General features: G+C 43.7%; 1 protein-coding gene across 3 annotated transcripts in view; it reads right to left on the bottom strand.

Moving 5' to 3' along the window:
- NPSR1 (neuropeptide S receptor 1) overlaps nt 1-16,069 on the bottom strand; it is a 180,451-nt gene that overhangs the window by 18,663 nt on the left and 145,719 nt on the right. For 2 of the 3 annotated variants that reach the window (XM_069084547.1, XM_069084546.1), the window contains exons 4-5: nt 14,808-14,901; nt 10,989-11,190 (exon numbers count right to left, since the gene is read on the bottom strand). In XM_069084547.1, the coding sequence (XP_068940648.1) occupies nt 10,989-11,190; nt 14,808-14,901 (296 nt within the window). The remainder of the gene's footprint in view (nt 1-10,988; nt 11,191-14,807; nt 14,902-16,069) is intronic. The other variant, XM_069084548.1, reaches the window with a different exon arrangement.

Genomic DNA, 16,069 nt, shown 5'->3' on the forward strand with positions numbered 1-16,069 from the left:
AACCTCTGGCCCATGCGATGGATGTGATCCCAAAGACATTTCAATCACTCCAGGAGGGCAAGAATCTGCTAAGTTGTCAAATGAGATCATGTATGTGAAGCACTTAGCACAGTGCCTAGCTATAGAATTGTTAGAGATGATTATTATAGTTCAGTCATAGCATAGTACTAGTAGTACCGTGTTTCCCCGATAATAAGACCTATCCCGAAAATAAGCCCTCTCCTTACTGTGTAAGATTCCTCTAAAATAAGCCCTCCCCCGAAAATAAGCCCTATTGAGATTGCTACTGTAGTGAAGGTGATCCCCTGCGCTACACGCTACATTACGGTACCCTCTGTATGCACCGTCTCTCCTCTCCCCTCCCTCCCGCCGGGTGAAACGCACGCCGCACTCCGAGCTGCATCCAATCAGAGCTGCAGCAGTGAGCGCGTCATCCTGTTCTTTCCCAGTGATTTGCTTGCTGGCGCCATTGCGAGCAGTGCCGCGGAGGAGAGCTGAGGCAGGACAACACAAAAACCCGGCATGTAAGCGGGAGTGAGGGGGCATGATGGAGGATAAAAAGGGCATGATGGAGGAAAAAAGAAGAACTCAGGGGGCATGATGGAGTGAAAAGGACTGATGGTCATAATTTTATTATTCTGTCTGTTTTGACCCCCAGACATGAGTACAAAAAGGAAGAGCTATACTGTTGAGTATAAGAAAGCAATTGTAGAGGAGTCACATGTCATTGCTGTCAATGTTCATTAAAATAAGCCCTCCCCTGAAAATAAGCCCTCTGGTGTTTTTCTGTCCAAAAAAAATAATAAGACAGTGTCTTATTATCGGGGAAACACGGTAGTAGTAATGGTAGCAGTAGCAGTAGCAGTATTATTATTAGTAGTAGTAACAGTAGTAGTAGTAGTGGTAGCAGTTGTAATAGAATTCTTTTTTCTGCCAAGAGTAGAGCAAGTAATCACTTTCTGACTTACCTTAGTGACAACTGCTTTCTTCCAAAGGTAGAAGAAGTAGAAGGGCCTGCAGTAGGAGGGACAGAACTCTAGAAACAGTGAGGTGATGGTCACACTGGCCATTGATCTTGTCAGATCTTGGCTGTAGCGGTTTGTTCAGTTGTGACCACAGGTCTGGAAGGGCACCAGTGGTCTAGAGAATGTCCAAAGGTGGTGACCACGTTAGGGAAGTGTCTTGAGTCCATGATATATGAATCCTGGCTGGAAAAACTAGGCATGTTTAGCCCAGGGAAGAGAAGACTCGGGGGGAACATGGCAGCTCTCTTCAAGCCTCTGAAAGGATTAGACTTGTTCCCCAACCCTCAAAAGCAGAAATAATGGTGGAGGTTGAAAGGAGGCCCATTTAGGCTTGAAAGCTAACCCTAAGTGGGATGACTTGGTTGAAGAGGTGATGGTTTCCCTTCTGTGGAGGTCTTTGAGTAGAGATTGGATCACCACTCGTCAAGTCAGTTATAAGGATTCCTTTTGTTCATGCGTTGGACTAAATGACCTTGGAGGTCCCTTCCATCTTGGAGGCTGTGATGCTGTATAATTCCTGCACACTACTCTGGTCAGCCATAGTGGGAATATTGGATCCATTTCTGGGCACCACAGTTTAAGAACCTTGATAAGCTGCCAGGCTTCCAGGAGAACTCAACCAGGATACAATTACTCTTGTATCAATAAGTCCATGCCATATAAGGATCCACTGAAGAAAGTGGGGCTGTTTCCTCTGGGGAACAGCAGGGTTAACTTCATCTCTATGAAAGGCTATTGGAAGATGTGCTCTGTTTAGGCACCGAGGGCAGAAGTGGGAGTGATGGGTGCTGGTGCCAGGAAAAACTCCCTAACTGGAGAAGTCTCTTAACCAGTCAATCCACAAGCATTCATTAAAGCACCTATTGTGTACCTCCACCTGAGCTGGGCACTGGGGATACAAAGACAAAGAGGAAGCAGTCCTTGTCCTCTGGAATTTCCATTCAGTGAGGTGAGACTGCTGCTGTCTATCTCAGAAACCCTAGGGAGGAAGGCTCCCTCTAGTGGACGGTCATGGAGCAAAGACCAACTGACCATATGTCAAGCTGGTGTGTGATAGAGGGGATTCTTTTTCAGGTATAGGTTGGACCAGACAGCTGTGGGGCCCATCACTTCATAATTGGTGCTTTAGCTTCTAGGAATTTAGGCTATGAGTAGTGCCAAGCAAAGTTTCTGCTCCTATCACAAAGAATAGAGAACTTGTTCCCTCTAGACTATAATCTCCCTGAAGGCAGACCTGAAATCTCTTGTACTTTCCCCCTATCTATCTCCCTTTTAACCCCTAGCACAGTGCAGAATACTAATTAGTGTCTGATAAATATTTGTGAGGAATAGGGACTTTTTTTTTTAGCTGAAAATGACCTTTCAGATCACCTAGTCCCTGGGCATCTAAACATGTGAGCCTTGGACTTTTTATCTGACCCTGTAATACCCAAGATTTTCAGCAAACATACAAAAAGTACAAATAAAAACCCAAGCCTAGTGACCTATCTCCCATTCTCTACTGTCACTTTGGGAACTGATTTTTTACAAAAAAGTACTGTATAGTTTGAACCATTTACCAATAAAAACTCACGTGGCTCCTCAGATCTAAGGAATTCTATTGAGATCTGGTCACCATCCATTTCTTATCAAGATGGTTTTCCTTCCACCTGGTCCTTGGGACCTTGAATCTGAGGCCGTGAGCACAGCTATTCCCCATTTCAAAGGCTGTCCTTCAGAAGCTCTTTGCCTTGGTCTGTCACTCTTAAGCACATGTCCCCTTCAGAGTTAGCACTAAATCTGGGACTCAGCTGATGTATCAAGGATGCAAAAAAGGAAGAGAGAGAAAACCACTAAACAGAAGGTAAAAGGAAGACATCATGGCTTCGCAGTTTCCGGAAGATATTTGGAAAAGAGAAGAAAATACCAAAAGAGAAGTCTAAAGTATCTGATGATAAAAGAAGTGGGCAGACCGCTCACTTTGGAGGATGCCTCGAGTACACCAGGACTTGCCCACCCTTCTTTGGTTTTGCAAAATGTCTCAAATAATTCAAGAAAGTTTGAACACGAGCAGGAAATGGACAGACACCCTTCACAATCTCACTCTAACTGGGCCTTGGGAGAAGAGGCTCACCTTCCTTGCCTCCAGCCATACCAACAGCTGGCCAACTGCCACCCACTGACTGTTAAGTCCATTAGGCTTGGAAGAGGCATGCTCCCCTCCCCCACTCAGACTACTGCTTCTGCTTGTGTATTATCTCCTCCCCCTCCCCTCACATCCTTTGGAGAAGCAGTTTCTATGGAGAAGGATCGTCACCAACTGCCACGGATGGGGCTGGCAAGTTAGCCCAGCCGGATCAGCAAAGTTCCTGGAAAGAGAGAGAGGCGTGTCCCAGGTGCTACTGCCACCTCAGTCATCATATCCCCGCAGACTCTGACATCAACCCCCCGGGACACTGAACCCAAGAACCTCAGAAATCATGGTGTCCTCCAGACTGCTTCCAGACCAGACACTTTAGTAATCTTTGAGGAGGGGCCATTGCTTGGGAGAAGGACCACATTCCTCAGCTTCAACCCCACCAGCAGCTGACTAACAGCCATCAATGGACTAATCTCAGTCTTGGGAGTGCCAGCATCTCCCAGACCACCTTCTCTATTTCCAACTTGGCGCCTCCAGCTATCCTGGGGAGTGAGCCTTGCGGAGATGCAGCCTGGTGACTCCTTTGGGTACCACAGCCATAGCTATTGAAGAAGCCCAAAGAATGTTCTCACAGACAAAGGCTTTTTTTTTCTATGTTTTTTTTAGAAACTTTCTGTTTCGACTACAGAAACTGATGTGATTTTATCAGTGGAAATGGCAATACAGAGAAGGCCTGACCATTTGCTTTGGTGTTGCACCTCAAGGACCACAGGGCATTTCCAAGGCTGAAACCTCCTTCATGTTTTAACTCTTCCCTTAGTATTCCAGGTCCTTTAGAGCAGGGACTGTCTTTTCCTTTTCTATCCCAAAGGCTTAGGTTGGTGTTGTGCCCATAGCAAGCAATCACTAAATGCTTTTTCATCCATCTATCCCTCCATGCATCCATCCATCTGTCCATCCACCCATCTGTCCATCCACCCATCGGTCCATCCCTCCATCCATCCATCTACCCCTCCCTCCCTCCATCCATACAATACTTTGTAACACCCTACCAGTTCACATGTGTATAGTGCTCTAACTCTGACAAGTTTTTACAATGTACTTTGGGATCAAAGGCATCTCATCAGATCCTCCCTTCCTTCTACTTCTCTCCCATCTTCTGAGGATTTTATTGCCCATTAGCACCCTCACAAAGGATTTGAAAGCAGTTTCAGCTTTGAAAAGGGGACACAGTGCTAGACTTGGAATCTGGCAGACTTGAGTTTGAAACTTGCTACAGGGGTTGGTAGGTGTAATGGGAATGCAAATTTAAAGATCTTCCCTGCCCCTAGGCTAAAGTGCACCTGAAACATGGGGGTGAGAGGCTTGTTTTTCAGTAAATACTTTTTGATTGGCCAGTGGGTCAATAAGGTTGTTACATTCTCTGAGCCAGGAGAAGGCTATATAAGCCCTTATGTGAGGCTTTGTTTTGGGGGCTCACTCTGAGAAGTGTTCTGTGATTTGATCTGTATTCTGGGAAGCCCTTGTCCAGGGCGCCCCTCCCTCCCCCGCCCCGGCTTTGAAAAACCCAGATGTGGAAACCCAGATGTTGACTGGGTATGGATGTAATGGTTGGACAGTTTGGAAATCTGTCTACTTGATCTGTTTCTGTCTTGATAATTCTGCCTGTATACTTTGAAGTTCAGGGTGCTGACCTTTTCCCCTGAACAAGGTAAACGATATATGTCTGACTGATTAAAGTAAGCTTGTTAACCCATTTTGAGTTGCTTTCCTTTATCAAAGCAGATCCAAGAACCTGTGTGAGCAGCCACCCTAGGGACTCCAGGGTGCTTGCTGCTACAGTAGGTGGCACAGTGAGTAAAGCGCTGGCCCAGGAGTTGGGAGGACTCGAGTTCGGTTCTGGCCTCAGACACTTAACACCCCCCCCCCACACACACACACAAAACTAGCCGTGTAACCTTGGGCAAGTTACTTAACCCCAATTGCTCTCCAAAAGGCCAAAAAAAAAAAAATAAACTTGCTCCATATACTTATTAGCTGTGTGGCCTTGGGCAAGTCATTTGACTTCTGCCTACCTCTGTTTTCTTATCTGTAAAATGGGGATAGCACCCATTCCCCAGGGTCATTGGGGGAATCAAATGAGATAATCTGTATAAAATACTTTGCAAACCTTAAAGTACTATATAAATGTTAGCTGCCATAATCATTGTTGCTCTTATTATCATTCACAATTATGTAGATTTTGTTGAAGCCATTTTGATGCTTTTTGGTGCCTCCAGAAGAGCAGTGGTTTCATTGCTGCCCCTTGCTCCCCTAAGCTACAGATCACAAGCCCCTTTGGCACACTTTAGTCAAGGTTCTTCTTAGCAAGGATCTGCATGCCACTGATGTGGGGACTTCCTCTGTGGAAGATTGCCCCCATCTGTGTTTCTTTCCCCTGTGACCAAGGTGAGGGCAGAAACATTTCTGCCCCTTTCATTGGCTAGTTCTCAGAAGAGGCACATAATGGACCCTGATTGAAGCCTTCTCTGATTGTAGGACAAAGTCACAGCTCACAGACCCCTGTTCCAGCCCTTGAAAGCAACTGGTGCCCTCCATGCCCCCAAGGGGTTGGGCATCAGAGGATAACTTTGGTGGAGATACTTTTTAGTTGCTCTGGTAAAAAAAAAAAATGAATCTGGGGAAGATATGGGTGGAAAGAACCCTGGGTTTCTAATTGGAGGGCCTGGGTTCAAATTCTGCTGTGCAGCCTTGAGTCAGTTACTTGGTTGCTCTCAGCCTCAGACTTCCTCATCTGGGAAATGAGCCAATTGGACTCCACAATTCCCAAGGTCCCTTCTGGCCTGAGGTCCTGGAATCCTTCAGTAGGTAGAGACCGATCCGCAGGTTCGGGTGATCATTTGTGCATTAACAGGACTCATGTGATCCCTGGTCCCTGTGGATGGTTGATGACTTCTGCCTAGAAAGCTACCCCACCTTTGCAGTCAGAAGTGGGCCCAGGGCTAGGGAGCTATTTCCGGCAAACTTTTCTAATTGATCACTTCCTTGTTCGCCAGGGGAAACCAAGCAGTCGGTCCCCGCGTGCCCTCTGTCCGTTCATGCGCGTTACCAGCAAGGAGTTGTTTTTCTGGGGCACCCCCATCCCCCATCTCTCCTCAGTCTCCTCGGCAGAGCTCTTTAATTACTTCTGGAGTGACTACCCGGTGTAATTGCTTGACTCCAGCCTTGGCTGTTTTCTTGGTACCTAATTGATTTCTCTTTCTCCTGCCGCTTGGATGCCAGGGAGGCAGCAGCCGAGGCACGAGGCACCTCGGGCCAGCAATTGAGAATGAATAAGAGGGGGAAGGAAAGCAAGCTTGTCAGATGGCATCGATTTGTGATCTCCGAAAAAAAAGAAACCAGCCCAAACCAGACTGCGCTGTATTGTATTAAATGAGGGCTAAGAAGATTAGGGAGGGAGGGAGGGGAGCATATATATATATGTGCTCACGCATGCCTGCGTACATGTGTGCGTGTGGATGTGTATATGTGTGAGCGCACAATGTATGTGGACGTGTGCTCTCACACACGTGTGCCTGCATGTAGGCATGTGTCCACACACGTGTGTGGGATCCACCAATCAGCTGAGTGCCAGCTCTTTCCTGATCCCTCACATGCCAGGGTCTCCCCTTCACAATGGACTTGCATTGCTTTTGTGCAGGCACATATGGCCCTGTGGGTGTCTGTCTGCTCCCGAAAAGTGTAAACTGTTGAGGGCAGGGACTATTATTCCCTTTTGTTTTCAGTAGCTAGCATAGTGCTGGGAACATGGTAGGCATGACTGCAAAAAGATTGCTCAAGCAATGACTATGTGCCAGGCATTGTGCTAGGTGGCTCAGTGGATAAAGCCCTAGACCTTGAGTCAGGAAGACCAGAGTTCAAATTCGCTCTCAGATACTTCCTACTTGTGTGACCTTTGGCAAGTCACTTAGCTTCTGTCTGCCTCAGCACCCATCCCAGGACTTTGTTGTGAGGATAAAATGAAATAATATTTGTAAAGCATTTTGAAAATTTTGAGGTACTACACAATTTTTTTTTTTTTGCTTTGTTTTTGTTTCAGTGTGTTTCAGTTGTGTCCAATTATTTGTGGCCTGGCTTTTTTTTTAGGCAAAGATAATGGAGTGATTTGTCATTTCCTTATCCAGATCATTTTACAGATGAGGAAACTGAGGCAAACATAGTTAAGTGACTTGCCTAGGGTCACTAAATGTCTGAGGCCAGAGTTGAACTGAGGTCTTCCTGATTCCAGGCTCAGCACTCTATTCACCCAGGCTTCCCTCCTTCCTTCCTTCCCTCCTTCCTTCCTTCCTTCCTTCCTTCCTTCCTTCCTTCCTTCCTTCCTTTTTCTATCTTTCTGTAGCACAGTGGATGGAGTGTTAGGCCTGGAGTCTAGAAGTCTCAAGTTCCAATTCTTCCTTAGATACTTTGCTAGTTGAATGACCCTGGGTAAGTGACAGCCTCTGCCTGCCTTAGTTTTCCCATCTATAAAATGGGAATCATAACAGCACCTACCTCACAGAGTTGTGAGGATCAAATGAGATAACATCTATAGTCAGTACAGTGTCTGGCACACAGTAGGTGCTTAATTTTCCTTCATATCTATATCTATCTTCTGACTTGATTCCCCTCATTTCACCATATACACACACATACATACACTTATGTATGTGTGTGTATGTGTGTGTGTGTGTGTGTGTGTGTGTGTGTGTGTGTGTGACTTTTAAGAGGATGAAGAGGGGAATGATCAGACAAACCAAACCCTAGCATTGCTGTCCCTGCTTCCTGCTTCATTCAAGATCCCAAGCACTCTCTTCTCTTTCAGAAATGCTCTCGAGCCAAGAAGAGCAGCCCATATGAAAGGTTTTTTATATTGAAAACAGAGAGGATTCCCCCTCCTCCAATGCTCCCCACACCTTCTCTTGCACCAAAGTACAACATCTGTTCAATAGTAAATTACACTTGGCAAAGCTGTCAAGATGTGACGCAGCTAAAAGGTTGACAGTTATTTCACAAGCTTGGGCTGTGGCCAGAGCCCCTGTCAGCCTGCTCTAGCCTGCCTAAACCTGGGATTAAAGTTGATTCTAGTCCCACCCAGGTGCAGGGGTCCAATGGTAGAAGGGTAAATGGAACTGCCGCTGTCCAGGGTACTGAGCCAGGACTGACTGTCAGAAATGAAGACAAGGCTCGCTAATGGATGGATTCAGAACAAAAGAACCATTAAAGCTATGCTTCCCGAGCAGAGCAGGACCTTCTAGGTGACTGATGGTGTAGGAGCCTCAGAGAATGGAAAGAGTGGCAGATGCAGATTGATTCAGTAGGGAGTCAGTTACTAGGTGATTAGGAAAGTAAGTATGGCAGTGACATACAGAAAGTAGTTCTTCAGCTCCCATTAGTGCCAAAAACTAGGCTAGGCTTTGGGATTCACAGACTGCACTAGTCCCTGATGCGCACCCTTCATGCTAGTTGGGAGAGTTTATTCACTGCCCTATCACACCCTGTTCTGTCAGTCTCAATTTTAAAAACATTTTTATATCATTTCTACTTTTCTATTTACATACTTTTTATATTTTTACATAAGATATTTTTTTATAACTTAGAAAAAAAATCTCTAAGATGTGTTCCCTTCTTTGACCCATATTTAATGACAGGATTTCAGAGTTACAAGGAACCCCAGTAGCCTTCTAGTCCAATCCATCCTTCACTCCAGATCTCCACTACAACACCCATGCATGACAAGTGGTCACCCAGAATCTGATTAAAGATTCCCAGTGATGGATAGTTCTCCATACTTCAAGAAAGTACATTCAGTTTTTATACAGCTTGGATTATTAGGAAGTTTTTTCTGACATTAAACCTAAATTTTCTCTTTCACAACTTTCACCCATTTTTCCATTTTGGGTCCCTGCTAGGGCCAGATAGAACAAACCTAATACTCTCCATCCATCCTGTTCTTCCTCTTCACACCCCTCCCACCTTAGTTCAAATTCTCTGTAGTTCCTGCCCAGGCTATTTCAATAGCTTCCTGCCTAATTGGTGTATTTCCTTCAAGGTTCTCCTCACTCCTATATGTCTTCTGTACAGATGCCAAAGTGTTCTTCATTAATGTAGATCTGACCATGTCATTCCCTCTCTTGCTTAAGAAACCCCAGTGGCTCCATGTTGTGTCTAGGACAAAACATATTCATAAAAATAAAGACCTCAGTTTGGCTTTGAAAACCCCTTACAGCTAGATATTACTTGCCTCTTGCTGTTACTTACAAATAGTATTCAATTTCCATCTCTGTGCCTTTGAACTGAATGTCCTCAGTGCCTAGAATACATTCCCTCCTGCCCTCTAGGCTGTTGGTGGTGCAGCAAATAAAGCATGTACCAGTACTTAGAAAGTCCTGGGTTTAAATCTTGTCTCAGTCACACTCTAGCTGTGTGACCCTAGGGCAAATTATTCAACTTCTATTTACCTCAGTTTCCAGAGCCCTAAAATGGGGATAATAATTGAACCTATCTCCTTGGGTTGTTGTGAGTATCAAAATGAAATAATATTTGTGAAAGCACTTAGCTCAGTGTCTGGCACATAGTAAGCATAGTATAAATGCTTATTCCCTTCTCCACACAGTAGAATCTTTACTTCCTGTAATCCAGTTCTCCAGCTGAGGTTGGACCAGGGCCAGTGAGGGTGGAATGATCACTGGCCCATTTCCAATAGCTCTGGAAGTCAGAATGCATTTCACGATCTTGCTGGTGTTTGGGGCTGCCACACCACACCCTTGAATTCTGTTGAGCAAGCAGCATAGTAGCCCCCCATCTTTTTCTCATAAGACTGTAGCTCAATATGCTTTCTCTACATTGTACTGAGGAAGCTGATATCCTTGGACCCACGTTAAAGTTCACCTGACATTCAGCCCAATGTTCTATCCTGCCAGGTTCTCGTTGACTCTCCCATCCAAGGAGTGTCCACTTTCCCTCCTAATTGATTTGAAAACATGGTAATCATGACTTTTCTGCCTTTACCTAAGTCATCAATGAGAATAGCAAATAGCACAGAGTCAGACATAGATCCCTGGGGCATTCCCCTAGAGACTTCCTTCCAAATTAACATCAAACCATTATTGACTATAGTTTGAGTTCAAATCTCACCTAGTCTTCAAAATAAAAAAGAAATCATTTATTAATAAATTACTATGTTCTAAGCACTAGGGATTCAAATAAAGGCAAATACATGGTCCCTGCCCTCAAGGAACCCACATTCTATTGGAGAAGACAACATGCAAATAACTACACAATATAAAACCTATGTGTGTGCATATCTATACATCTATCTACCTATCTACCTACTCTCTCTCTCTCTCTCTCTCTCTCTCTCTCACATCTACTTATAGTGTTAATGTATGCTAATCTCAAAGGGAAGGGTTTTTCCTAGCAGAAGGGGTAGGGTAGGTAAGGCCTCCTGCAGGATTTGAGGTGAGTCTCAAGTCCATCCCTCTCCATTAAGCCCTTCCTTCCCACTTCAAAGGAATGTCTGTAATAGGAAATATAGCCCATCTTTCCCTGCTTGCTGCCTTTAGTGTGTCATCTCCTATGATTCAATCTTGTCTGTATAACAAGAGTGAAACCTCTTTGAATATAGGGCACCTGTTTTTATAAACCTTAAGTAATTTTAGTAATGTCCATTGTTCCCGCTATAACCACTGGTTTAGATTTCTTCTGTGCCTCCCACAGCCCCCTGACTGGTGGCCATCCTTCTCTATGTGACCCATGTCTGGCAAGGTGGCCACAAGTGCTTGTTGTGGCCTGGGCAGGACTCTTACCTGATAATAATCAGGGGAATGAAGTACACCAGGAAGGCCACGATGGTCATGTATGGGATCCAGTAGGAATCATCAGGCCATAGGGCCCAGCATTGTATTTCTCCATTGGCTAGTTTCCTTTTCCCAAAGATGATCAGAGTGGGAATGGAAAACAGGAAAGAGAGACTCCAGGCAATGAAAATCAGAATTTTTGCCTGCTTTTCTGTTTAAGGAAACAAAAGGATTAGTTAGTGAGTAATATGTGGATCACTGGCTTCACCTCCCCCCCCCCTTCCTCACAAAAAGTCAGAAATTCTGAAAATAAGAAGTTTGTAAATTGAAACTACACAGTGAACTGTATCTAAAATGTAAGATCCTTGGGGACCTTTGCCATTTTTCATCTTTGTATCTCCAGTGTTTCTTTTCTTTTTTTTGGAGGAGGGAAGGCAGGGCAATTGGGGTTAAGTGACTGGCCCAAGGTCACATGGCTAGTTTTTGTGTTAAGTGTCTGAGGCTGAATTTGAACTTAGGTCCTTCTGACTCCAGGGCGGTTCTCTATTCACTGCACCACCTAGCTGCCCCAAGATGACTTTTTTTTCACTTTTTGGAGAGCAGTTGGGGTTAAGTGACTTGCCCAAGGTCACATAGCTATTTTTTTTTGTGTGTGTATGTTTGTTAAGTGTTTGAGGCCAGATTTGAACTTAGGTCCTCCTAACTGCAGGGCTGGTGTTCTATTCACTGCGCCACCTAGTCGCCCCATATCTCCAGTGTTTCATCAAAAGCTGCCAACAAAAAGTATATGACTGCAAATGACAATAGGTTGGTCATTTAATGAGAACAGTGGATGACTGCTGCTGGATCATTGGGATATAGTTTTGGAGCTGGAAGAGACCTCAAAAGCCATCCAGTCCAAAGTCTTTATTTTACAAATGAAGGAATGGAGGCTTTGAAAGGTGAAGCACCTTGCCTTAGGTCATGCCAGGCATAAACAGTAGACCTGGGATCTGAAGCCAGACCTTCTGAGTCCAAATGCAACATTATTTCCTCTGCAGCATGCTTTGAGATGTTGCATTGATGTCCTAGAAAGGTCAAGAGAACTCAAGAAAGACTCCTCGAATGTTCAGTGGACCCTTTAAAGCAATCAAATGGGAACAGATGTATGAGTGTTGTGCCAGACCAATAGGCAGGAATGTGATGCAGTCTGAAGCACTGGAGGAAGGACCTATGTAGGAGATCACAACTCCATGAAATTATTTGAGTATCTCTCATGTTTGTCACATAGTAGGTAATTAATCAATGCATGTTAAAATGACATGTCTTGTTGAGTTGATTGTTCATTGTCCATAGTAGGCAGGTATGGTGATTTGTTAGGACTGTTTGACCTCTTTGTTGAACTTTCTCCTTCAGATCCTTTATGAAAACTAATCAAATCATCCTAACGTCATATAGGAAAGTCAGGTTTAAGTGACTGTTGTGTTCCAGCTTTAAAGCTATGCCTACCTCCCCACATTTCCCCAAAGATCAACCTCACCAAAGTAGCATTTCCAACTTATTCTCCATTAACTTCTAACAAAGATCTCACATGATAGCCAACATTGGGCTTGATAATTTCCAATGTCTTTTCCAGGTCAAATGCTCTAGGATTTAATGGTTAATTATGCTTGCTATCTTTTAGGAAGCAATTTAGGATTTAGAAGACCTGGGCTCCAATTTTGCCTCTAATGTTATATGGGAAAGTCATTGAAACTCCCCAGACCTGTTTCCTCCTTTGTACAATAATGGGGTTGGATTAGATGACCTCTAATCTCTCTCAGCTCTACATCTATGATCCCAATGACCTGTCCATTGAGAGGGCTGGATTACATAACCTATGAGTTCCCTTCTTGCTCTAATATATGATGCCATAGTTCATTTAACTGATCAGATTCTCTGTTTTCTTATAGAATATAGAAGGAAATGTAGAGGTCTGTTAGGCAAACCGCCTCATTGTACAGATGAGGAAATTGAGTCCCAGAGTGAGAAATCACCTTGCTCAGATTCTTGGAGATAGTAGAATGTCATTTTCCAAAGGTTTCCTTGGAAAAGAAGATAAGCTGGCCACATAACAAGGGTGAGGGGTAACCAAAGGATAACTTCAAGTCTTTGAATTCCAAATCTAGGCCCTTTCCCTATATGTTCTATCGTGCCTGTTTCACAGGGTTGCAGGGAGACTCAAATGAAATAATGTTAATTTCTTTGCAGACTTTAAAGCACCATACAAGGGTCAGTTGTTTTTACATTGTATGTAATTTGCCTATTCCCCTTCCATGACTCTATCTATGGAGGGATTTTTCATACAGAATTGGAAAGGAATTCAGAGGCCATCTAATCCAATGCCTTCATTAAACATTTGAGGAAACTGAGGCCTACAGAAGTTGATGGTTCACTCAAAGCCATACAACTTTTAAGTGTAAGAGATAGAAATTAGGGGTAGCTAGGTGGTGCAGCGAATAGAGCATTGGCCCTGGAGTCAGGAGGACCTGAGTTCAAATCTGGGACTTAATAACAGTACCAGACAATAACATTTACTAGCCGTGTGACCTTGGGTAAGTCACTTAACCCCAATTTCCCTGCCTGCCCCGCTCCAAAAAGCAAAGTAAAACAAAACAAAAAACCCCCCAAAGGGGCGGCCAGGTGGCACAGTGAGTAAGAGCACCAGCCCCAGAGTCGGGACACCTGGGATCGGTTCCGGGCTCAGATACTTAACACCCACACAAAAATAACAGGCCGTGAAACCTTGAGCAAGTTACTTAACCCCGATTGCTTTAAAAACAAAACAAAACCCAAAACAAAACAGATGGGAATTGACTTCAGGTCCTTTGACTTCAGAGATGATATTTTCTCCCATTAGACCATACTGTTGCCCCTGTAGAATAACATTCTTTGTGCCTAAAAGTTCTCCATTTATTCTCTCCTAATTCATGTACTTTGACAATTTAAAAGGTTTAAAGAGACTTTTTCCAATAAACCGTCCCAGATTAACTCCACCTACCTCCAATGAGACTTTATTAAAAATCTCAACAGCACTTGGGACCATCCTAACTTGCCAATATTGGTGTATTGCATTGAAAATGTTCTGAAACCATTTTCACCTTAGTGTTGCTTTCCTAGCTACCTACTAAGTAGCTGAAAGGTAAGAGACCATCTTGTATTTGCCTTAATTCTTCCTACAACCTTTAGTGAGCTTGGTGGCTTAGAGAGGATACTCATTGTTTCTTGAATAGGGTGAGTAAGGATAGGAAAACACAAAGAGTTCTTCAAAATCCGCCATTCTCAGTGTAACAGCTGTTGAACTCTTTCGATCCATCTAACCAACTGTCTTGTTGAGGAGAATGTCTTCTGTACCTCTGGTGGATGATTGGGCCTAAATCTTGACTTTTAACCTTTAATTTTAGGCCCTGTCAAGATATTGGTCTCCTCCCCTTCTCCCCACCCTGCCTCCATTATCAAATGGGCTCTGTTTATGTATTCTTTTGGCTATAGATTTGAATTTTTTGGGGAAGTCCCAAAATGACTCGATCAAAAATTTCATCATAGAGTTAGGAGCGCTAGAAAGCACTAAGGGGTCATCTTATCCTAACCTCTTCATTTTATAGAAAGAAAAATTGAGACCCCAAAAGGGAAAATGACTTGTTCTTGGGAGGGTCACAGAGGGAAAAAATAGCAAAGCCTAGATAGAAATCCAAACACATAAACTTTAAATACATCATTCTTTCCACTCTGCTCTATTGCCCCCCCCCCCCAACAGTGCCTAGTGACTCATTCCATTGGCCACATTTCAGCAACAACAAACCAACTCACCTCCTTGAAGAATCTTCATCGGGTAAACAATGGCATGGTACCGGTCAATGCTGAGTGACACCAGGACATAGGTTGAGGCATATAGGAGTACCACCTGAAGGCAAATAAAGGAGATGTAATGTTTCAATGATTAGGGTGGAGGGAAGGGGATCTGGAAAAAGATGCCATGTCTGGTGATGATTCTGGAAGCTTGGTATTTCACCTTGGGGTAGAATGGCTATCACTCCAGATCCCATGCCCTGCAGGAGCTGGGATGAATGCTCTCTATGTATCACGACACAGAGCCGGGTAGGTAGTGACATTTCATTCTAGCATCCCTGGGTGATTCTTTCTCTTAGGGGCTTACAAGGTGTCTTTGTTTCACCCATCCCTGCATTTATAGGACACGTTTAACTCCAAGTGACTTTCACAGCTGAAACTAATATTCTTGGCCATTGATTATCATTATTTTAACCAGATTTGTGACCCTCTGCTTATAATGGCATAGGGAATGACAGATGAGGCAGCCCCTTCTACTGATGTATATCAGCACCCACAATTTTTAGACTTAGTGACTTCCTGGGGGTACCTAGGGATCCAATGATTTGCACATGGTTACAGAGTCGATATGCAGGGCTGTTGAGTATCTCAAACAAGATCATGAATGGGAAGCTCTTGAAGGTTTACAAAGTGCTTTACATCCATGATCTTGGTTGAGACTCACAACCCCACGGCATGGAGTCTCTAGGAGTGCTAGTTGTTGTTAATGTTACCCTCCTGTCTGGTGATGACTTCACCTGCTTGTATAATTTTACTCTCTATTTCCTCTGGTAACTTACTTAACTTTTACTTTAAGAATTTTGATACTGTGCCATTTAGTGAGATTACTTCATTGTCTATGTTAGCTTTAAGTAAAATGTAGTTTTCTTACTTATCTCTTTTAATTAAGTCTATTTTTGCTTTTTCTTTGTCTAATGTCATGATTGCTACCTTTGCTTTTTTTAAAAAAAACTTCACCTGAAGTATAATAGATTTTGCTCCAACCTCTTATTTTTTCTATATGTTTCAAGTGCATTTTATTTAAAAATGCATTGTTATATTTCATTTTTTATTTCATCCTGCTATATGCTTCCATTTTATGGGGGAGTTCATCCCATTCCCATTCCCAGTTATGATTACTAATGTGCATTACCCTCCATCCCATTTTTTCTGCTTTTTCTTCTCTCTCTCTCTCTCTCTCTCTCTCTCTCTCTCTCTCTCTCTCTCTCTCTCTCTCTCTCTCT

The sequence above is a fragment of the Petaurus breviceps genome, unplaced genomic scaffold (genome assembly GCF_028583685.1).
Source record: "Petaurus breviceps papuanus isolate PSGF00001 unplaced genomic scaffold, PetGlider_PUasm1.0 174, whole genome shotgun sequence".
Lineage (NCBI taxonomy): Eukaryota > Metazoa > Chordata > Mammalia > Diprotodontia > Petauridae > Petaurus > Petaurus breviceps.